The 24,942-nt window shown below is 36.2% G+C and overlaps 1 protein-coding gene and 1 long non-coding RNA gene across 6 annotated transcripts in view; one reads left to right on the top strand and one right to left on the bottom strand.

The window, feature by feature from the left end:
• LOC128787862 (uncharacterized) overlaps positions 1-24,942 on the top strand; it is a 108,033-nt gene that overhangs the window by 3,281 nt on the left and 79,810 nt on the right. For 3 of the 5 annotated variants that reach the window (XR_008430877.1, XR_008430875.1, XR_008430879.1), the window contains exons 2-5: positions 5,136-5,280; positions 10,662-10,841; positions 13,214-13,352; positions 14,452-14,566. This is a non-coding gene — a long non-coding RNA (uncharacterized LOC128787862). The remainder of the gene's footprint in view (positions 1-5,135; positions 5,281-10,661; positions 10,842-13,213; positions 13,353-14,451; positions 14,567-24,942) is intronic. The other 2 variants (XR_008430878.1, XR_008430876.1) reach the window with 2 other exon arrangements.
• Positions 23-24,942, bottom strand: part of IGF1 (insulin like growth factor 1) — a 51,947-nt gene continuing 27,027 nt past the window's right edge. Inside the window, exons 3-4 of the mRNA XM_053942396.1 lie at positions 12,191-12,372; positions 23-5,249 (exon numbers count right to left, since the gene is read on the bottom strand). Coding sequence (XP_053798371.1) covers positions 5,190-5,249; positions 12,191-12,372 — 242 coding nt within the window. The 3' untranslated portion in view covers positions 23-5,189. The remainder of the gene's footprint in view (positions 5,250-12,190; positions 12,373-24,942) is intronic.

Genomic DNA, 24,942 nt, shown 5'->3' with positions numbered 1-24,942 from the left:
GAATGCCACTTCCACACATGAATTGGATAATTAGTAATCGCATTAAGAAAAATTCTTTATTTTATGTGGATTGTACCCAAGAGGAAAAATTATCACTCAAAAGCCTCATCTCCTCCTCTTTACCCCTTGCCCCCAGAATCAAAACAAAGTGAATCAAAGCAAAACAACCCTCCCAAACAAACAGACAAACAATAAAATAATGTTGCAATAGTATTTTAACTAAATTTGCTGGGCAGAGCAGGAGGGAGGAAAAACATTGGTTTTGATTAGAAGTTGCGTGTTTGGAAGACTAATTTCCACCGACCAGTATCCTAAAAAGAGGGACCAGTATAAGTAGACCCCCCCCCCAAATAAATTATTACTATTCCTTTTAAGACTAAAAAATAAAACATTTTAAATATATTGATTATACCTTCATCAGAACAACATAAGTATTCTATTTGTCCTATAGGTGCCAAGAATCTCTTTTTGGGCTTAACTTAGCAGAATTTCAAAACAAAAAAATTGAAATGTGAAATTTTGCACATAAGGATGTTCATAGTGACCACATAAAGTAGTAAAAAAAATAATTCACAGACTGTTAGCCATATATTTCAACTTTTTCTCACAATTTGGAACTGGTGAGAATTAAAAGAACCAACAATTTCCTGTTAGGAATAATTTTTTTCATTCCTTGTTAAATTCAGATATGCTTCCATCTTTTGTGGCTTTTAAGAACATTACATTTTGGATTATGTGCCATAAGTAAGAAAGTAATCAGGTAAAATTAAAAATGTGTGCACAGTGAAAATCTCGATCATATCGTGCCACCGACCAAGCCAAACTCTACACTGATTTCAGACTAGAGTGTGGCTTAAAAAATCTCTGGTATGATATAGGACTTGCATGATCTGAAAGACTTTCAGTCACACCAAGGCTTTCCGTTCCCTGATTTCTAATTCTTTTCTTCATCAGAATTTCTGACTTGGAATAAGGATTCAGAATTTCATTTAAAGTCTATGAATTTTTGTGGCATTTTGACTCTTATTCCTGCTCGCCTGTATCAATATAAGATTACTTTGCTGTTTTTTGAGTGACAAAAAGTTGAAAAGTTATGGCTAGTTTTATTTCTATTTTAATAACCATACCTATGTAATTGTCATTTTCATACATTAAAAAAATATTTATGCTTATTTATGCTTTCTTTTATATTTTAGTCAAGTACTTTCTTAAACAAAACAATAGCACCACTTTGGCATTGTTGGCCAAATCAGTAACAGGTAAAGCAAATATGCAAATACACTTTCCCGATCTTGTCATATCATGCCCTTGCTTGTTGAATGGAGGGCCAAGAAGACACAGTGCTTGGCCTGAAGTCTTCATCAATCAGCTTTAACCATTGGTACTGTGAGAACAAGGAGTTCAGGGGGCAACTGGGCATGGCTCCTACTTGTGTGTGGAATTCACTTCTGTAAAGAAAGCTTACCATTAATTCACCCTTCAATCTTACGAAAAGGACCAGCAGGGTAAGCTGCCCTGAGAAAAAGGGGGCTATTTTCATGTATCTACTAAGACTGGAAGCAATATCCCAGGCTTTGATTTTCTTGTCTCTCTTGGCTGAATGGTAGAAATAAGCTCATATAAATCTTTCATGGATATGGAAGTGTGTGTTTCTAACTACATTTTGAGCAGAATAAAGAATTTATTGATTTTTCCATTTAAACTCTTAATGACTAATTATGTTTTCTATGGAGAGGAGACTTAAATTTTGTTACCTTGATGAAAGAGAGACACTAAATGGAGTGGGTTTAGATCTGAAGTGCTTTTTGGACTGACTGAAAATAATTAGGCTTATATCACTTTAGTTATGCATTTCAGTGGTGTTCTGTGTAATACTTAGAATTTTAGATCTATTCTAGAAAGCAAAAATCTGTGATCTCTGTCATGTGACTTACACAATAGAGAAGGATGAGAAATGGGCTTTTCTTTACCATTTCAGTGATTTATGAGAATCAATAGCATCTGATGAGAGCCCTGTTCCTAAATATCTGGAGTGCTTTTAAAAATCCAGCTCAACCTTTCATTTCTCTAATTAGAAGTTTTTCAGACTGCTTTCTACTTTTGGGAGGGATGCTTTGGCTCATGCTTCAACTTCTTTAAGTAGGGGATTTATTGCAATTATTAAGCTAATGCAGCCCTTTATCTTTCATACTAACTGGTTTACCATGTGCTCCCTGCCATACGACTGCAGGTTTCTTATACAAAGTGCATTCCCCACCCATGCATTTCTCACCTCTGTGGAGCTGGAGCTACTTCCCATTTTGTGATATCATTTATTCTCTAGTAAAGCAAAGTGTTGCCTTTGAAGTTTGCAGCTCTTCAGTATTTGTTTTAATTGCTTTCAAGAATTGTTCTAATTTGTTTAGACAGTTGTTAAATTGTGATAAATATTGCAGTCTCTGAGTGACATTTTCTAATTATGGTTTTTCAATAGGAAAAATATGGTGGTATGAATGTGAGTGTGTGAGTCCCAAGATAAGACCAAAAATTTGAATTAATTTACAGGAATTAATGCAAAATTATGTATAGTTATTCAGTTAAAAGCACATCAGTAAAAAAGTTATCTACAAAGAAACTTGCTGCCACAGATATCTCAAATTATTTTTTACACTCACACCTTTCTTCCCTCTTCCCCTTAGAACTTCAGAAGAGATAGGGGACAGAAAGAGTCATAAGGCATGAAATGGAAATATGTATTATATCTGTGACATCAAAATAATGGCTTGTTCTTAGATTGCGTTGCAGAATTCTTACAGCCATTACAGTAAAAGTCCTTCCCTCTCCATCCCCCCTGCCAAAAGAAGGCTGTAGGAGCTGTGACAGGTATCAGAATTGCTAATTCTGTTTATTGAATTGGTGGTAAATAATTTAGGTTAGTTTCCCCATCTGTTTCTCTTTACTTTCTTCCTTTTTCAACATAACTATCTCAGTCAGTGAGAGCTGGGACACATTCTTTTTATTCATTTACTGTTCTACTTTTACATTGCTATGGCAGCTTATTGTGCATATAGACATCCATCTCACAGAAAGCAGAGGGTTTAAAGAGTTGTATAGGAATACATTGCACTTGTTAAAAATACAAACCACAAACTTTCTATGGGAATAGAAAAGGAACTACAATAATTTGTTAGACTTTTATGACCTTTCCTGTTTGTTTCACAAGGGACTATTGAGGAGCTGTACATATGCAGTCTGGAGAGAACTTTCTCTTATGTTTAAGTCAATAGTTATCCACTCCCTCTTTTGCTTTTAGAACCCTTCCTTCTCCTGAAGGGATACTGCAGTAGAAAGTAAGGCAGATTTGAGCAGCCTTCAAAAGGAGATACTTCCTTTATAGATATAATCTGCCACCTCCCTATCTGCTCCCTTCATACACGGTTTTCCAGGCCCCCTTTGGAGCTGACCAAGAGATGCTTCATCCCTTGCCTGAGCCTACCAAATGCAGCATGATGAGGGAAAAAAGTTGAATGGGACCACAATGGAGTTCTTGGACAGGGTGGAATAGTGCTTTTCTCTTCCCTCCCTCTTCCTCTGCCTTCCCTTCTCTCACAGACAGGTTTAATGTTCACCTTGGGACACTGTTGGCTGCTTATCCCCTTCACTGCTTGGCCAACCCACACTGAGCTGATTTACAAAAAATGCAGCAGAGGACACAGTATTATTCAAGGCAGAACCGCTGCAGGGCCTATCAAAGTTACATGGCAGGGATTATCTGGGTATCTCTGACTCCCACAAGAGCACATGAATGGCAGCTGTAAGTGGGGCTCTAAGGGTGTTATGGTTAATCTCTCATTGAGGACTCATTCTACACTAGTAATTTGGTGATTAGACTATGTTTTCTGATTTACAGAGAGATGCAGCCGAGCTCACAGTCAGGTAAACCACATCTGATTGTAGGAAGAATTGAAATAGAGGGGAGCTTGAGTACTTCTTTATGATAGAACACAATGCTGATATTTCAGGAACGTAGGCTGGTGGACTACTCTTTCAAGTCACTTGTTTTTCAAATTGTCTTTCCAAGTGTCTTCTCTGGGCCTACACATGAGTTTGTGTTCCACATAATCAGACGTCAAAACACCATCCTTCAAGTATCTAAAAGGAAACAAGTATTTTCTTTTGAAGATGGTGAAGTTATTTTCGTGTTGAAATTGGAAGCCATTTTAGTTAATTTAAGCTGAATATTTTTGTAAGTAATTTGTTATTTAATCTTTGGCTTGGTCTTTCCATATTTGCTTTTACCTATTACTGTTTTGGCCAGACCCTTTCATGTAACAAACTATAAAATAGCACCGTTGTACTATAAAACAGAGATTTTTTTACATACTGTTTGATATATGTGTATTGTTGATATGCTAAATTTTACATACTGCATTATATGGAGGAAGAAAGAAGTTACCTATACTGTTACAAAACAATTACCTGGAAGAATCATTACTGGTTCGAGAGCCTATGTATGCTTTAACTGCTTTTAAAAATATTTTGTCTCACAAACTGCAAAAAAAAAGTTTGCATGTTTGTAAGAGAAGGAAGAATAAAACCGTCTTAAAACAAATGCATCTATAACCCATATTTTGTCAAAATGCCACAGATGGAATTAATGGACGTTTGAAACTGTATATGTTACCTTACTGCTGCTGTTACTGGGAATGTCAAACTGTGCAAATATGAAGGGGTAGACAAACAATGTTTTCAGACACTGTAAAACAAACAGCCTGTTGCTTGTAAAGAAGTGCAAATAAAAAAACACCACTTAGACAGGGCTGATGAATGACTCCAGCAGCCAGTATTCGTAGGTTAATTTAGTGCAATTGGATCCATCAAAGGCCCATAAATTTGTAGGCTTTTGAGGGGCACAGGACTTTAAGAGTTTTTGTGCAGGACATTTAAAACAGGTTAACAAACAGCAATATATCAACCACAGATTTTTTTAGCTCTGGTCTGGTTAAAATGTTCTGTTCTCTAAAGACTTAATATTGGAATGTTTAGTTGCATTGTTCACTGGGAGAATGCCCATTGGTTGAAATTGCATCAAGCTTTTTAAAACAAAGGGGTTTTTTTTTAAGTCTTCCAATGTTTAACAAATAATTTATTTACAGCAAAGTATCCTGCAGATGGCACATTCATTCTTCGTTCTTGTGGATGGCATGTTCTCACATTCTGTAGTTTCTGTTTCCTGTGTTCCCTCTACTTGTGTTCTTCAAATGTACTTCCTGAAAGTTTAGAAAGAAAAATTCATTGCAGGTAGGTTTAAATGCATTGTATGATCACAAAACTTATAATAGTGGGAAAACAGTTGTCCAGAGTGCTGGAACTGCTAGACAATTGTGTTTTAATCAATAATTCAGTTATCTACAGAGAATTTAACTATGCAGAGCTTCTGTACCTGAAATTCCCTGTTCTCCTAGACATAAACACTTTGACTGTTGTCATTCTTGATCTTGGTAGAGAAGACATCTGCTGCTGGAACCTGGATGGGCTTGGGGATACAGCAGGTACCAAATATTTCCTTTCTTTCCCAAAGATATTTGCCAAAGGAGGATGTATAGGGGCCAGGAAACTTTTGAGTTGTAACTGCAGGATTTATGGAATCTCCTGAGCTTTGGTACCGGGTATTTTCAAAATTGCTCTGCTAACTACCTATTGCACAGATGGCATAATAGATTTGTTGGATAAGACCTTGAGGAGGGAAAAAAATGTGGATTTTCTGTAGGAGCTGCAGCCATATAATTTCTATTTTCAAAACAGACAAGGTGATGTGCCAGGCAAATCAAGAGAGCTTTAGAGTGAATAAAACCCTCAGTTCCCTGTCATTCTGTGCACAGGCCAGCCTTCAGCAGCAGTGATGGGGGTGGTATATACATTTCAATTTAATTTCCTTGTTTGCCACTTTAGTAAATATTAGCCAGGCCCAAGACTGCATGGTCTGTATCAGACCAAAGCCAGAAATTTTAAGTGACTCTCCATATTTATAATACTCATCAGAAGTCAAATTCTTAGTTCAGTGAAATTGTGAAACTGCAGGGTTTTTTTTCCAAGAAAAGAAAAAAAAAAAAAAAAACAAAAACTAAACAAAACCACAAAAAAAAACAAAAAAAAAACCAAACCAAAACAAACCAAAACAACAACCAAAAAGCCAACTCTCTGTAAAAGGTGAAATCATGTGTAAGCAGCTCTACCACTGCATTAGCTTTTATTTAAGCCCTAAAAATAAGGAGCCTCTAAAATTTAAAGTAATAGCATTTTATTGCTTTTCTAATGGACAGAAATAAAATAAAAGATAATTTGGTGCATTGGTTTTTGTGGGTTTTTTTAGTGATTTCCCATAAAAAATACTGTTCTACATATAACTGTTCAATTTCCCTTCAGTATCTATTAAAAAAAAATCAGAAAATAAGTTAAAAATAAAACAAATTAGAAACTTTCAAAAGATCACAAAACTTGAACTCATAGAGAGCTTATTAATTTTCACTGGATTTGTATTGGCTTCTGATGGATATGAGAGGAATTATTATTTTAAGTATGTAAAACAAAAATTAGGCAGTACTAGTCATTGTTAACTTAATTATACCACCACCAAGTATAAAACATTGAGCCAAACTAGGATTTATCATCACTGACAAGCCAAAGTTATTAACAGCAAAACAGTCATAATGAAGAAATGTTTTTGTTAAGAATATGCCATTATAGACTAGATTAATCATCTAGTCAGTATTTCTGTGAACTGTTCAGAAAGATATTGGCTTGTCCTCATCCAGTTTTGCTAATATTGCTGTAGAATACCATCAGTAAAATACAGAATCAGAAATGTCAACAGAATTCTGCTTATCCTTAAATAGAATATATTTTGCTTTTCATTGCCTGTTTCTCTTCCAGCTTTTCCAAAATGACCTTTGCTGCTTTTATTTTTTCCTAAGTTATACATTAGTTTTCACCCTGAAGAGCTCATTATGGTTGAATCTTAAATTTTAACTGATTTTCATTAAAATCATCATTGCAGTATTTCACAGGAGTCTGCCAACACTAAGGATCCTGCCTTATTCTACAAGGCTTATATTGGTTAAAATGAACTAAGAAAACAGGAATTTCTTTACTCATATGCCCAGTTTTTTTTTTCTACACATCAACAAAACAAAATATTCTCCTCAGTGCATCCCTGGGTGCTCCTCCTTGAAGAGAGTTTACTAGCATATAGGGAAAGCTATATGCTTCATTTTATTTGCCAAAAGCCATATATACTTAAAGATTACAAACTCTTGATCTATAAAATAGACAGTAAGAGCCTTGAAATGTAACAATAACCATTTTGCATTGCAGTGACTTTCATAGTATAATTAGATTGAAAATTTACTGTATGTTTCGGAAATGAAAATATAAAGTCTCTCTGCTACTGTTGTTGTCTGATTTTCAAATGGTTTTATCATTCAAATAAAGCAGGTACCAAGATGCAGGAGTGTTTCACTTACAGATTTTGATAATGACATGTAGGTGGAAAAAGAGTTGTCATGATACAGACTAGCTTTGAAATTGAAGGAAGGATGGCAGGCTGTTTTAGAACACTTCCTTCCCCAGAATTAGCATTTTGATAAATGACTACCACTAAGTGTACTGGTAGTACCATGCATGCCAGAAATTGCTTTGACCAACATAACACATTTTTTTCAAGTATGAAATACTGAGACCACTGTGGGGGGGGGGAAAAAAACCACAGACCCCAAAGCCAGGTGTGAATGCCTGAATTAGGTTCTCAGACCTGCGTTTGGACTGGAATAGAAAAGTTTGGTTTGTTTCTCAAGTCTTTGAGAAGAAGGCAATTAGAAATAAAACTGCTCTGAGCTGATATTCAGACCCAAAGACAATCATAATTTTAAGATGAGAGATGCAAAATGTGAGCAATGTATAAGTCAGCTAAAGAACAGGGAAGCAGACTTCTAGCCCATCACCTTCAGCATGAATCTTTGGAGATAAGGCATCATTAACAGTAGGGTAACAACTACCTCAGTAATGGTCATTTGACTGAGCTGGAAAGGTACTGGGAAGCAAGCAGCACATTCTTATCCCATTAGGACAGACATTCAAACCTCATATTGGCATTGAAAGTTCCCTTGCTCTACTGGTAATAAATGGAAAGTCTAATGTTTGTAGTAACAGGCATGATACCTCAGCTATGAATTCTCTGGGGTCTCTGAAAGCTTTCTAGTTCTGTGGGCAGTGTGATCACTGACATAAAAACAGGGCTGCAAAGCAAGCAATGGGAGAAAATAATTCTCTGAAAAGGCCAAGTCCTTCTATCTGTTACACCTAAAAGTTCACTCATTGGCTTGGTAATGTGGCGTGGCTTCAACAAAAATTAGGATTGGTGCCGTGGTGCATATTTTGGCCTACGAAAGTTTCTGAGTTGATACTGAGCCAATTACAAAATAATCTGCCAGTCTTAGAAAAATTAATGAGAAATAATGCAATACTTTTTCTGTTTTCTTAATAGTATTTTCTTAAACTAAAAATACTAATATCTTTTCCCCTTCTCTCTTAGGCCCACTCAGTATTTATTTAAATTTTGAAGATTAGATAAAATATGAAAAGTATTTTTGAGAAAAGCCACCTCCTATTCATACTTTGTTGGTATATATATATTTATCACATATTTTTCACATATGAGACCTAAAGAAGAAAAAGGACTGTAAATCTGAGGAAGAGCAGAATTATATCTAAATAGGCACCTCTTTTACCATTTTACTCAGGTTGCAAGAGGATGGCATGACACTATGTTCATGAACAAGTTCAAGTTGTGCCAAGGCTGGTGTAGATTGGATGGCAGGAGAACTTTTTTCACAGAAAACATTGTCAAGCACTGAAAAAGGCTGCCTAATGAAGTTGTGGAGTTACTATCCCTGCAGTTATTTAAAATATATGTAGATGTGGCACTTACAGACAGAGTTTACTGGTGGACTTGCTGAGTTAATGGCTGGACTCAGTGTTCTTAGACTTCTTTTCCTACCTAAATGATTGTATGGTTCTTTTTTACTGGATTTTAAAATCAGCCTTACCAGCCTTCACGTTCAGTAGTAATTTTCAAGGTACCTCATAATCTTTAATTTATAAGAACTTTGTGACATTGTTTCTGTGACACTGCTTCATTTGAAAAGGTCACAGTCTTCCCTCATGTGGAAATTGCTCAGTTGTTTCCTTTGGTAGGGCAGTTGTTTTTCAAAGAGCTACTCAATAGTTTTCCAAATTGCCATAAAAATTTAATTCACTTAAGGATAATTGACTAAATTTTAAGCATTTTTCAGAAGAGAAAAACAAACAAAAAAAAATACAAGCTCGATAGTACCATGAAACTGAAGACAGGATTTAAACTCCCCTTCTTGCTCTTGTTTTGCACTTTAAAACTCTAAATGTAGTGTAAAACTAGGAGAGACCATTACTTTGCTTTCCAGCAGAAATACTGAAACTGTAAATAAGGGAAGATCCCTACTCCACTGAACTAAGATCATCTACCAAATTATACCTAGCAGGAACCATCTGCACAAGGAACTGGGGAAATAGACCACTTACCGAAGCACTAGAAACACTAAAACAAAGCCCCAAATCCTGGATTTGTCATTTAAAAAGATTGAGGAAATGCTGAACAAAGACTATCCAATGTATGAAATGCATAAGAAACTGATTCTCCATGAAATCTGAGAGGAACTGTACAACCTCTTATATATTGCACCTAGTCCTACCTTACATCTTGCATCTAAATATGAAAATTTTGAAGAGGTTGTATATATATAACCATAGGTATATATATTCACTTTCTATGAAGAAGTTATAGAGCTCATATATAGCATATCATATTGAGAAAAACAAATTGTTTAACAGAAAAATAATTCGACTTAAGCATGTCTATTATTTTAGTTAAAACCAGTGGCATATCAACACTATGAAGTAGCTCAATATATTCATCTTGGGAGAGAGTATCCAAAAGAAGTTTGAACATAGTTGCCTTACTTAATGGTGGCATGTACAATGGACTGCAAAAAGAAAAGACAAAGAAAAAAATTAAATGAGGATATGTACCAGTTTTTCCTACTGAATTCTGCTTCTCTTCCCTCCATTGTACTTTCCTTTTACCTGTTATAAATCTGAATAATAGTTTCTCCTACCTGTTCTGTATTTTCATTTCCTCAAAGTAATTTACTTCATCCACAGAAAAAAAATGAAAACTTGTTTGTATTTCCCATCAGATTTGTTATTGTATTGCCAAGGTCCTATTGAGAAGCATTTATGATTTCTTTTATTCTGTTCAATATGCTCCTTTTCACGTACAATTTCCTTAAAGGTGTTTTCTTTAATATTAATTTGTCACTAATTTTCTCTCTCATCTTCTAAAAATGCCATCCTTTGTTTGTGATGCATGTTGGTTCATTCAGTGTTGCAATATTTTACATCTTCTTGACCTCTTTGATCTAATTCCCTCACCCTTTTTTTTTTTTTTCTTGTGCTCCGCATGGTCCTTTTACTGCCCTTTTCACCTCTTGATTTTTTTCCCTTTTTAATTTCTGGGGTGATTTCTTCAGCAGCTATGCTCTCTCAATTACTCAATTATATACTCCCTTTTATTTATTTCCTTCTTCCAGTACCCCTCCTGAGTGCTACCTCCCCTGATGCTGTAGAAAGATACAAGGTCTTTCCTGTCTGTAAAAAACAGTGCTCTCCTGCCTGTGTTTTAAATTGGGAAGAGGACAGCTGCCTAAAGATGACATCATTCCTAAGTCCTCCAAGGAAAGTGGTATGGAGATTCATCAAAGAGCTGGCAGGTATCTTGTCTCCTTTACTCCAATGTTTTATCCATTGCCTTAGCAACAAGCATGGGAAGGAGCACATGGATTCTTGGCCAAGCCTGTTTTCGTCTTTTCCAGCTTTCCTTAAGTTTATGTGTGCCGAGACAGGAATAAACCTAAACCAGGAGTTTCTTGTCTGCAGTTGAGCTCCACCTGAAGAAGTCTTCACTTGTTGCCCTGTGTGCCCTTTGAGGTCTCAAGGTGATACTTCCCGGGAAGGATCATGCGTACACTGATTTTCGGAAAACTCGAGGAAGGAAGGGGAAAGGAGTCCATTCTATGAATTGACTTATGGAAAAAATGGATGCTGGAAAGATTACAATAGTTCTTTCCATAAAGGTGATATTAAGGATTTTAATATATACAGCACTGGTTCTTAGGTTCCAGGTCTTGTAAGCAAAAATTTTCAGATAACTGCAGGAGTGGTGCCAATATGTGTGTAGGACAGACAGGGTCAACAGTAATAAAATAAATCATGGGAGACTTACAGCAAAAGACAGATAATGTGTAAAACAGATGTTCAGACCTCGAACAGGAGAGACAATTGAATATGAGCTTCATCGTAGCCTAGTCTAAGATGGGTTTTCTGAACTATGGGCTCTGTTGATACACATATGTACAGTATACCTGTTATCAGAGGAACAAAAATCTGGATACTCAGAACTCCACAACTATATAAATAATACCAATCAATACTGGAAGCAGCTTGGAGAATATACATATTGAACTTTAAATAGTTAAAATGAAGTATGCAATGATTACAGTGACTACCCAATTAATTTAGTTCTGATAAATAAAAAAAGGGGCAAAAATAATGAAGAAAAAAGAATTTGTTCATGTAAATGTAAAATGAACAGCAGAATGTCTTATTTCCTTCTTGAGCACCCACTCTACCTCTACCTAAAAGGGGAGGATGAGTGAAGGGATTCTGGATAGATGAGTTGTTAAACATTCAGTGTTTAGTTTCTCTTTTGAAAGAAGTTTTAAATAATATTTATGATTGGATTATGTGGGTACTTGTCACTTACTACCCTATGGCAGGATCAGACCTCACAACTACTAGTTTAGCAATTCCATGTTTTATTCAGTGTTCTAAGAGGTGAGGTGGAACACACCACTTCCCACTTATTTCCCACCTTGGCAACCATTTTCCAAAGTTTCACTAAATCAAGTAGGCAGAACACACCAATTGTTTTCTATGTTACCAGCCTTGATAGAATTTTCCTTCCCTAAAAACTGTAGGGTTTTTTTTGGTTGGTTTCTTTTTTTGTTGGTCTGGTTTGGTTGTTGGTTGGTCATTGGGAATTTTTCCCAGCCTGACCTACCTTTTGTGCTTTTGGCATGTCAGTGTGGCGCTGGGCGCGTACGGAGCGCGCGGATTTGGGCGGTTTTATTGGAGCACAATACATCTCCAGCCTCCTCAGGTCACAGCTCTGGAAGCAGCATTCATCCACTATTCCCTTGTGGTGTAAGCGTCTACTGCTGGATCCATACCCTGTGGGCTTGCCTATTCAAAACACAAAGGGGAGGTTTTTAGGTTAGAAAGGAAATGCAAAGACCTCAGGAGCAGTCATATTATTAAGATGTATTATGTTAACTGAATCACCAATGACCATTGTGGAGGCTGCCTCTGTGTATCTATTCTATAGATACACAGGTACACCTTTGAATATTCCTTTCCAGATATTCCTGGAAACTGACAGCTTTGATCTCTATGTGTGGTTACTATTTAAACATTTGAGCAAATCTATGCCTTAGAAAAGTATTATTAAAATATTTTCTTGAACTGCATTAGCCTCAAAAATGGAGAGGGAGGAAGCTGAAATCTGACATTTGGACACCTTACAAGGGAAATTTACCTTTTAGATTTTGTATGAAAATGGATTGTTGAGCCAATTGAGGTAGCTGGTGTAAAAACCATAGATCACAACTGTGTTGTAGACAGGTATTTCCTAATAAAAATGGCTACACTGAGGTACTGTGTGAAGTCAGAGTGGGTTCCAAAGGGGAAATAATTACTGTGTACCACTGCACAGGCTGTAAAGTCTGCAAGCTCAAAAGTGAGAAGCAGGAATCAAAGTAACAAAGTAACTGATGAAATAGGAAGGCTGACGGAACAGATAGAAGTGGAAGATTTTTATATTCCATAGATTTGCACAAGAAATGGCATTGATATAGCATGGCTTTCCTGTGTTTTGCATTTGTGCAGCCATCTATGGAAAATACTTAATTGGCAAATATTTTGCATTTTTCACTCAGCTCCAGTAAATGCCAACATTTTCATTCACACAATTCTTACAGACTTATATTTTTGTCTTTTCTCCTCCTGTCGTTTATGATTTCCTTAGTAACTGCTGAATTCTCTGCTGTCCTACACAGAGATTAAAAGCCCATTATTTCCTGGGATTGTTTGTACACAGCTAAGTCGGATGTGCAGTTGCCCTGTTATGACTAAATACAAATGAAGGAACAGTAAATTCACAAAAAGTAAGTAGTTGCTTACTTACTATGTCTATTTTAAAATTCTGATAGAATTTGATTTTAGACAGTAAAATTCTGAAAAGATTAAGTGTTTTGTTTTGACATTTTAGCATTAAACATTTCCATTTACAGAATGATCCACATTGGTTAAGAAATGAAAAATATGGAAAAAAAAGACAAGCATGCCAAGGGCCAAAGCATGAAGTAACTCAATTCAGTCAGCTCTACCAATTTCTTTTCTTGCCTTTTTTTTTTTCTCTTCTCCTTCTCAGTTATAGCACTGAGACAAAAAATCCGTTATTCACAGAATTTGGCAGGAGTTTACGTTTTAAGAATTGCTCAAGTTAAATTAAGGATATCAAAAAAGATGAATATTCAGTTTCTCTTTGGGAACTTATTGCCCCCAATGCTTATACAGCAAAGTCTAGGTTGATATCCCTGTGTTTGTCCTGAAGTTGTCAATTTGAAAAGATAACACTACATTATACTGTTCCCTGTGATTAAAACATGTATCCCCTGATGAAGAACCCTTGAGGCCTTAGAATATTAGCAAATGAAAAGACATCTAGTGGTACAGTATTTCTCACATTTTAGCCAGCAATTCAGCCAGTTAAGAACTAACTATCCCTATGAGCTTTGTAAACCCAGGAAACAGGTTTTTTAAATGTCTTTTTTTTTTTTTCCCCAGGGACTATAAATTAAACAAAAAAAAACATGCTTACTTAGTATACTGCAACCCACTGGAGGCCTCTATATTGTACATTGTACATATTGTACATTGCCTGCTAAATTATTTGTTTCCTAAGACTAAACAGTACAGCAAGCCAGGAGTAGATTACAGTAATATTTTGGTTTGTGTCTGTGTGTGTGTTGTTTTATGTGTATAACTGAAAAGTACTACAAATACTAAGATGTAGAGTTTGGTTTGGTTTTTTTTTTGTTTTTTTTTTTTTTCCTCCCCAGATTATTTTCCCTCACTGAGTTATAATATGAAATACAAACTTTTCTCTGGAGATTTTTCCTGAAATTTGCCAATCTGGTTGTTTTAGCTGAATACTTTTTAAATGGAGCACTCCTGATAAAGTGGACTGTCATTACTTTGCAGTATACCCACAGCTGTGCCACATTCAGTCTTGCTCCCATTTAAAGCATGGAAGGGCAAATTCTGTTCCTGGATATGCAGGTGTCCAGATCCAGCTGAACTGTAGGTACAAGAACTGGTAAGTTAACCTTCCCTTTCCTTTATCAGTCTGTCAATTTTTCATAAGCAAGCAAACCCTAAAAGCTTCTGTTCAAGTTATTTTACCCTTCAATGTCCAAATTTAATCATTTATAAACATAATTGATAAAGTACCTTTACTAACCTGTTTCTGCTGCCTGCTTTATTTAGTAACCAGTAGCAACATTTTTCCACACTATCATAAATATGCATAAGTAGTTAATACAAATCCTGAATCCTGGAATCTTTCTGGTGAAAATCTCAGAATATTTCAAAATCATTTTTAGAGTAGCCAGACCAGAGACATCTATGTATTTTTCTTACAGAATAATAATTTTATGAAGGATTATATAATGTCTAATAGCTCTTCAAAAAGCTTATATAGGATATGTAACAAGATAGAATGGAATCTCCATCACACCAGTGATGATTTCAGCTATGAAACATGACATTAACTTATTTGTAGGCTTAAATATTCATGCATCATATGGCATAATAAATGCTTGTCCTTTATATAAAGATAACATTAGTATTGAGAAGTCAGAATTTTTTATTTCAATAAATGTTTTCCCAAGGCTTTCAAAAGACCAAAGCAATCAAGTATATTTAAAATTTGTGTGATGTAGAAAGTGATATTGCCTAAAGTGCTGTACAACAGAGTGCAAATTAACAGAAAAAATATTCCTTTTCAGTAATCACGATCCACAATCGTGATTGAGAAGTATCTAATGGCTAAAGTAATTTTAAAGCAATAGATTTTAAATTGCTGCTGTCCTCTTAAATGCTGCAGTATACAAAGATGCAATCACAGAGAAAAATGAGATAAAGAATTACAAGGAGATACCACCACTTCTACAGATGTTAACACTGTTTGGCCCATCTGTTCTGGCAGGACTTCAGGGTGAGATGGTCCCAGTTCATCAAGTTAACAAAGTATGCACTTAGATCTAGGCAAATGTTCAAGCTCCTATGTGGTGTGTTGGATTAAATCACATATTAAACAGTGAGCATGTGCCTGAGTGCTCTCCTACATAGGGACAGTTATAACTAAGCACTTCAGTTGCTTCCTAGACAAGAGTCCGTATTGGTAAATAAATGGCAGGTGTTTCTGCATTTTTAATGTAATTTCTCCTCCTTATTTTTGTTTTAATAGCATTGCCTTCAGTATGGACTGCACCTTCTGTGTCACTATACTTGGAACCGCATAATTCTTTCTCATCTTTCTGACATAATTTGAGTGCTGCCTTCCAGCTGTTATCAAAAGTTCCTTCTATTTACTCAACCTTCAAAGTGCTGCCTGTGGACATACAAGAGTACTAGGCATTCCTTTTTGCTGATGTACACTGATTTCCTTAGAGGTTTCTTTCCTTTTTTGTCAGTGGCTAGCTCAAAAGAATTTCATATCATGCAGGTCAAAGTTTACTTAATAGACTATTTGGCTCTTATCTACTTTATCAAATCTGTTGATGTCTCCTTCAGTGAACAACAAGATGAAAAGTCTAGTCACAGTGATGTCCCCTGAAAGCAGTCCAAGGTATAGGGTTCCAGTAGTTAAACAGCTGGCTTCTGCACTAACAGCACAGTCAGTGGAGTAATTCAGCAGGACTTACTTACACTTGGTTTCTTTCTGTTCTTCCTTATCCCTCCAAAATATCTTGATGTTGCTGCCACTGGTTCTGTTCTACCAGTGGTTTCAATGCGAAAAGAACTGGTGTAGGTGGACTACAGAAGTTTCAAATGTCAAGTTATCTAGGCATTCTGTGTAGAATCATAATCTGCTGTTGTAGTATTAAAATCAGAAATTACAAGAGAAATAGCCCAGGATAAATGGAAAGCTAATCTACTCTAGGACTCTAGGAAAGAACTGGGGTTGTGTCCTGGAACTTTTATGTGACTCTGTATTTGCTGTTGTGTCTTTTTTAGCCAAGCAGTAGAACTCAAGAGTGCCATGTAGACTAAAATTCAGAAATACATCATAAATCTAAAAAGAGTGCACTTAATCCTAATCTAGCATTAGAGTCAATCTCCAGCTGCAACTGCAGCTTTTAAAGTATGGTGAAAGGCCATTGACCTATTAGAGTGCTCTAGTCTTGTAGCAAGAAACTCAAAATATTTCCATCAAAACATTGGAGTCAGGTGCAATCTGGAACAATTGATAGCAGCTTACAGCATCAGGATGTATGGGAGCATCCTGTAAGGTAGCAGGTCAGTCAGACAGGATTTTCCTGTGGCCTGAACAACAGGCTGAGAGTTTGTGATGCGGTATTACAGCACAGTAATTGAACAAGAACATCCTGTGTGCTAGATCCAGACTGGGAGCTGGAGGTTGGAGAGGTTTTGAGTTGCATGTGCTGTGTGCCTTATGGTGGCACAGAAGGCTAGGGATGCTGCGTTTGAGATTCATCTTGCTCATCTTTAGCCTCTGAAAATTAGGGATCTAGTTTAAAATAGTGAAATCAACAGGCAGGTGTGTATTGAGAGTGAATTTTTCCTGTATTGAATGCTTTGCTTAGAATTAAATTTATTCTTGTCCTCTGAAGGAAACAGTGATCTTTCGTCAACTACAGATAAAGCCAATTGATCTAGTCTTAGCATACATGCTCAGCTTCTTCTAGGAAACTGAATTCAAGGAAAATGAATGAAATTAAAAATTGTTTGTCCTAAATATATGAAAAGAATATAAGCATATAAGAATATATGCACCTCGTGGAGTACAAACCTGTTCTCTTTCATTTCCAATTTAACAATTAAATATGACAAATTGTTCTAAAGAACATGCCAGCTGTGTGCTGTTTAATTATATTTAGTTGAGGTGTTAGGGCATAGGTTGGACTCAATGATCTTTAAGGTCTCTTCCAACCTAGTAATTCTGTGAATTCTGTGTGAATTCTGTGAATCTCTGTACCTCTTTTACTACATTCTGTATGTTAGTCTAGTACTGTCTATTTTTGTATTATAAATGCCTTCATATGCAAAATAAGAGACTGTTGTTATCTTTTTTCATCTCCTTGTAATCTTGAACAAATGGATTAGTGTTATATTGGTAATACTTCTTGAGGGTCCTCTGGAATGTCTCATCTGTATTTGAAAAATTATGAGTCAATGTTCAATCAGCAGGAAATGCCTGGGTTTTGATACTTCTATGAAGTGTTAAAGCAAACAAACAAGCAAATAAAGAAACAAGCAAATAACAAATCTTGGGGATTGTTGTAAAGTCCCTTACCAGAAATACCTCAAGGTTTAATGTGCAAAGTAGGCAATCTGATTTTCATGTAAATAAGTTGCATGCATTTTGAAGTGACAATATTTAATATTTAGTTTCCATTTTCCTTCACTGTTTTGTTAATGCAAAAAAAATTATTATGTTTAGACTGATTTTTGTTTGTATTCATCAAAATGAGCATATATTAGCATTTATAAATGCTCAATGAATGGATGCCCTAGCTCTGAAATCTAATTTAATATGCATGAGAATAGAGGATAAGCTTTATCAGTATGCACAAGCAAAATCTTTATGAAAGCATCTGCATTTGTGAATATTGAGATATTGTACTACAGCTATTGCTTTGTGGAATTCTGGGTTGTATTAACTACTCAGTCCAATGCAAGATGTTTGCTCTTTGCTCTGAAATCCTAGCAAGTAAGACTGGGAAAACATGGGCACTCATTTAGTATTGATCTATAAGGGAAATCTATCAGGACTTCACAGAATGTTTTGCCTGAATAAGTGAGATTTATAATCTTCACCTTTTGAAAAGAAGCTAGCTCTTTGATATTTCAAATGCAGAATAAAAGAGCTATTTAACTTCCTTGAAGTCAGTGAGACAAGCATAGCTTTTTTCCAGAGGATCTTCATTTGTAATTTGTATGACTGTGTGTATTTAGTCCATCCCATAGTTAAATAATTTTTTTTTTCTTATAGAAATATCTTTTCAGAAACATTTTTCCCCCTTCATTGTAGAATTGGGAAGAAGTTCTTCTCTTCCCCTAAACTTATTTCCAAAGTACAGCACTTGTAACGTTTTCCGCTCGCATACAGGAGTGCTGTACTCTGCTCTTGCTATGAAATAGCTGCTTTGGAGGCCATCAAGTGTATTAAGCATGTGATAGAGCTATTATGCTTCACACATTATTTCCCAAGCCATTTGCAATGTGTGAAGAGAAAGCACTATATTTTTGAGTGTATTGTACTGGGATATGAAGTGGGAATTTCAGTGTTTAGATATTTTTGAGGAAAAAAACAATGGAAAAAGAATGAGAAACAATATGATGTCTTATTTTACACCAAATCAGTGCTCTGGAGCGTGAAAACCTTGCAGACCTAGCACAATTCACAAGCCTACATCAGATTCCAGGGTTGGAAAGTGCCAGATGCTGCCAAAAATATATATACTTTGGCAAGGGAAATGCTTTGCTGAAGAGAAATTCACTATTGCAAGAATAGCCAGGCTGATCAGGGTTTAGGACAAGATAATTAGAAGCCAGTAGGTCATTGCTGCACCTGACTATTGCCCCATTGAGGAGGGCAATGATAGTACAGACATCCATCCATAATGAAAATATATCCTCTCCCCTGCTTATACATGCTCTCACAGGAAATAATTACTTACCCTTGTGTGTGGTGGAAGTAGGAACAGTCATGATAGAACCTTTCATATCCTTCTTATCCCAAGCCAATGTAAGACTGCATTTTATTTGGATTACCAAACTAATAACAATGAAACCCTATAACTGGGTGAAATTGTAGCATTGCTGAAGTCACTGGTAAGTATTTTACTGCTGTCAGGATTATGTCTTGATGAATCAGATGCCAGAATTTACTTATATATAACCTGATCCAAGGTCTGCTAAAATCAATAGAAAGATTTCCACTGCCCTTAGTGGGCTTTTCAATATGCTGGTATTGAACACTTGCTTTTTCTTCCAACATTAAAGTTCAATAGGTAAATATTGTCTTAGTGGCATCTAAAGAGATTGCAGCGAATGGATGTGATGAGATTCCTTGAAGGAAGTAAGAAGAGGATACTGATTTACAATGTGAAGCAGAATGACTGATATGTGGTTCATGCCACTGACCACATAACATGCAGTACATTGCTTTGCACTTTGTAATCACAATTTTTAGCTGTACGCCGAGAAATGAAAGCAAATAGCAAATGCCAAACATGTGCTATTTACTCTTGCTTTTGCATTTTGGCATAATCATCTGTTTAGAGGCAGACAGTGGGAATGGCTGTTCCAAGTCCCATCTAATACATTTCCCATTGTCCAGGAGTGCACATATTGACACACATTACAATTACAATTTTTATTTCTACAGAACAGTCCTTACAGGAGGATTAAGTTGGTGGACACAGGCCAATATCACCTACCAGAGAGGCAGACAATTTTCATTCCCTTATTAGAAACAAGAGCTGGTTGACAGCAGCTGAACATGAGCCAGCAGTGGGCCCAGGTGGCCAAGAAGGCCAGTGACATCCTGACTTGTGTCGGCAATAGTGTGGCCAGCAGGACCAGGGCAGTGATGGTCCCTCTGTTCCTGGTTCTGGTGAGGTCACACTTGGAGTGCTGTGCTCAGTTTGGGGCCCCTCACTACAAGAAAGACATTGAGGGGATGTCCAGAGAAGGGCACGGAGCTGGGGAAGGGTCTGGAACACCAGTCTGATAAGGAGCAGCTGAGGGAGAGAGCTGGGAATGTTTAGCCTGGAGAAAAGAAGACTCAGGGGGGACCTTATGACTCTCTACGACCACCTATATATAGTGAGGCTGTAGCGAGATGAGTGTTGGTTGATTTTTACTTCTTCTAAGTAAAAAGTGATAGGAAAAGGGGAAATGGCCTCACGTAGTGCCAAGGGAGGTTCAGGTGGGATGTCAGGAAAAATTTCCTCACTAAAAGGTTGGCCAAGTGTTAGAACAGGCTGATCAAGAGAGGGTAGTGTCACCACCCCTGGAAGTGCTTAAAAAACCTGTAGACACTTTGTGATATGGTTTAGTGAGCAAGGGGGTATGCAGTCAAAGGCTGGACTTGATGGTCTTGAAGGTCTTTTCCAACCTTAATGGTTCTGAAGGTGTGGCAATAGAAGAGAAAGCAGGAGGGGAAAAGAAGGTAAGACCAGCAAGGGCCTGGCTCACTCCTCACTCAGACCATTAACTTTAGTGGGTTTGCTCTAATGTGCTCTAAGCTCTGTCTGTGTAAGATATCACATCATTGCCAAGGGCTTTGCCAGTGAAAAGTGTCCAACCTTGTACAACAATGCAGCAACAGAGCCTAAGGAATGAAGAAGATTCAGTTTTGTACCTATGAAGGCTGAATCTTCTTTAGACTTTCAGTTATTGTATTGAACCTTTCTGTACAATGACATTAATTACTCCAGAAGTTACTTTAAGCATGGTCTGATGACTTAATGCTTTTGGTGAAAGTCCAGCATGTAGTTTTCTTACAGCCAGCACTTAAGATGTGAATCATTTCCCAGAAAAATAATTTTTTATTGTGTGCTACTTTTTGCCATATTGGGATGCTTTTACTTGTGAAGGTTGACTTGTAAGATTCCTGATTAGAAAGTACAAGTTAACCACTACATTCAGAAGAGAAATTAAGACAGGAAGATTAAGAGACTGATTCTTTTATCTTCTCTGATGCTAAACAGTACTGTATCCTAAATTACAAGAGCTCTTTGCAGAGAAAGATAAGAACTTAATTTGAGTAATATTTATGGAATCTAACTAATCAATTATTTGCACAAGAGAAGGCTGTGTCAATGCCAGGAACTGAACCTACATCAACATAAGCACCAGGCTTTAACTATATACCTGTCTTTCTTTAACCATATTTTTGAGTCAGTTGGACATGTAAAAATATAATCTTGAAATGAAACATTCATTTGAGGTCATGATGCTCCTGTTAAATTTGTCAAAGGAGATAAAAGAAAACTCCTTTCCAGAGGAGTACATAATCATTAGGGAGTGAGGATGAGGTCATTGGGATAAGAAAGGGACAGTGCATTGTGGCTGGAAACAACCAGAACTAAAGCTAGTTAAAATATGGTTACATTTGATTTATCTTTCACTCACACTACCAGTTGTAGCTCCATCCTTTAGTGATTTAGTTTTGCAAGAAGGGCCTAGGAAAATCAATTCTTGAAAAAGGAACATAAAGAAAAGGAAGTCAGTGCTGAATAACAGATGAAACTACGCTTGCTCTCCTTGTCCTTCCAGCTCACCCTGTTATTGCTGAAGACATGCAAGCGGATTATAAGGGAACACTGGTATAGTGCAGGGGAAACTAGTTCCAGTATAACACCTTAAATACCAAAACTACAATTTCTGTAGGATCCTTGAAAATAGAAGTGCTTGTAAGCGGTAAAGATGTTTTATGAAACAAAGAGGATGCAATCCTTCTTTTATGGTGCTGACAATGCCCTCTCATGCTTCTTAAAAGGAAATGTAGTTTCTGAATGAAGTTTTTTTCAGTTCTCACTTGCTAAGTTTAAGTGGCCTTTTCAAGGAAAGTTCAAAGGTTTTAAAAGTTCATTTCCATTAAAACAGAAGTTTTTGTAAGTAATCAGAATTAGTCCTTTCTTTTATTATTTTATTTCCAACTTAAGTTTGATTAATGATTGAAAGTTTTGCATCAATTAAAGATGTTTTTGAATGACTTCTCTTGTTTTGCAATCCTGTTATTCTTTTGCTTCACTAGGCTTCTTCTCTGGGTCATATGGAAATACTATAAACTTTAAAAGGGCTGTGGCAATGTTGATCTGGCCTTTAAATTTTAGGTACTCAGTGGCTTTTTTTGAGCCAAAATATCCACAATTATTTAAGCAAGTGAATCCAGTTCAGCAGAAAAGCAGTAGAATGAGTAAGTATTCTTGTAAGTGTGTAGAGTTTTGCATTTCTCTTATAGGTGCCATAGTGTGTAAGCTTAATGGTGACTCTGTAAATCCTGTTAGATGTTCTTTGTCTGCAAAATCATTCTTCCCAGTGCTGGGCCAATGTTTTTCACATCATGTCATCCACTTTGTCAGTCTGAGCCTAGCCCTGCTCAGGATCTATGGTGGTTATTTAAAAAAAAGAAAAAAAAAAAAAAAGTAGCAGGGAACAAATACTTGTCCTAGGCATCATTGGCCAGTGGAGGGCTTACAAGGTATCAGAGCAAATGAGAAAGTAGAACCAAGTAATTCCTATAAAATGCATTTCTAAGGGATCTCTTGTTGGTTATTAAAAGTCACAGCCCTTTTTAATTCTCAGGTCTTCAACACCTATCACTCATTTTTTATTCCTTTACACAGTAATAAATCTCAAAGCCTGGAGGACTTTGAAGAAACTTTTTGATCATCTGAAAGCAGAGATTCTGGGTTTTGTCTTGGACATAGACATCAGTATGAATATCTTTGATGTGAGTCTTTAGATATTTAGTTCTGAGGTTACAAGTTACTTAGCTGTATTTGAGATTAATAACGCAGTGTTCCAATTAAGACTTACAAGGTACAAAGGAAAATGATGTTCAGGCATACCTTGTTGGTGCCCAGAAATTGACTTAATAAGATCATAAATAACTAGCCTTACGTAGTTAATTGTAGTTAATCCTACAATTAAATCTGGTACTGATATACATAAACTGAATCAAATAGCACAGAAAAGCTTCCACACAAGAAAGCCACCTAAACACCAGCATCCTTGTAATTTTTTCATTGCTTCTTCCATCTGATTGGGTACAACTGAAGGAATTGGAAAATGTCCAGGTGAGGTTAAATTATTTTTCAGATATTTTAGATGTGCAGTTGATTTTCATTTAATAACATATCCAAAGCAACTTTTTCATTATCTACTCAAATGTCACTGAAAAAATGAAAAAGTACTTGCAACCTCCTGCACTATTAGTATTTATACCGTTTTAGTGGTAATATAGATGCCAGCATACAATATTTCTCTATCCTAGGTCTTCTGTAGCAAAATCTTTTAGAGTTCTTTCCATCAAGAGTGATTTTTTGGATAAAATATGACCATTGCTCTCACTGAAAATTTGGGCAAAATGTATTCCAAATTAAACTGAATTTTTTGTGGTTTGGGAAAGTTGGATTAATATTTTCCTTTGTTTTTTTTTCTTCTAAATTCCTCTAAACTCCTCATTGCTTGCCAGAAAAGGAGGTGACAAAATAACCCAAGGAGGCTGTGCAGCCTCTCCAGAAGTGAGAAGTATAGCACATTTAGTGAGTGTGGCTCTTCACTCATTTTCCCCATTCGTGAAATTTAGAAAAGTTTCATGCCTGCATCCAGGATAAAATCCTAAACAGAAGTACAATGAAGTCACTTCTACAATTATTCTTGTCTAAAATGGGTTTGAGTTTTCCCTTCTTTCTTTCTAAATGATTACCTAAACTGAATCTCTTGTGATTTGGCTTAATTATTTGCAATTTCTCATCATCTCTTAGTTGCTTATGTCTTTCATGTGTTCTTTCTTGACTTCTTCTGATACCACTTCATAACTTTTCTAATTAATTTCCTAAACTCATTTCAGAATTCTAGGTGTTCTTTGTTTATCCCTCTAGCAGTTAGACAGCAGGGCATTAAATACATTGCTATCAATTTAAACTTCATAGTTGTTTTGACTTTCCATTCAGCATCATAAAACTGTTATGCAATCAACTGTGATCACTCTAAAGACAAAACCCACAACAAATTATTGCATATGGTTTTCTCTATGCAGCTTCAGAACAGATTTGCTTTAAACCAGATTTAATGTATGTCTCATTTAGACAATAAAATAAACAACATCCTTGCTGGTTTTTTTTCTCTAATCTTAGTGATACAAATCATAAACCAAAAGGTTTTTATGCAGAAATAGCTGCATATTATGGACCTATGTGGGACTGAGTATCTTTCTCTCTTTGTGTCTGTCTCTCTCTACTTGTATGGCTGTGATCTTTTGCCATACTACCACTTGCAAATAGATCTGAGCACTGGAATCTCCTGGATATGGTTATATTATAGTGCAAACTGGCTATGTCGCTGGAAGATTGAATGATTCTGTGGTAACTGATAAATCTTATCCTAATACATAAGGTTTTAAAAAAGGCTTTCTGTCCTTTCAATTGTTCATATCAATGGTTCTGAAGGTCACGGTCTATTGAAAAATTTAAACAAAATATTTATCTGACAAGGGCTGCAGTTTATTTCTACATTATTCTCAAGGTTTTGGATCCTTTTTTCAATTAAGACTGTCTTTATGGTCAGTCATACATTATGACATATATGTTTGTTTGACTTCAGGGTTGAGATCCAGGAGGCTTTTTAGTTGTTGAATTTCCTGGGCAGTGTGTGCTGTTGAGATGCCTGAAGACTGGCAGTGACATTGTTCATAGTCGTTGTTCTCCTGTG

This window comes from Vidua chalybeata, chromosome 5 (genome assembly GCF_026979565.1).
Source record: "Vidua chalybeata isolate OUT-0048 chromosome 5, bVidCha1 merged haplotype, whole genome shotgun sequence".
Classification (NCBI taxonomy): Eukaryota; Metazoa; Chordata; class Aves; order Passeriformes; family Viduidae; genus Vidua; species Vidua chalybeata.
This window is presented reverse-complemented; position numbering and strand designations above follow the sequence as displayed.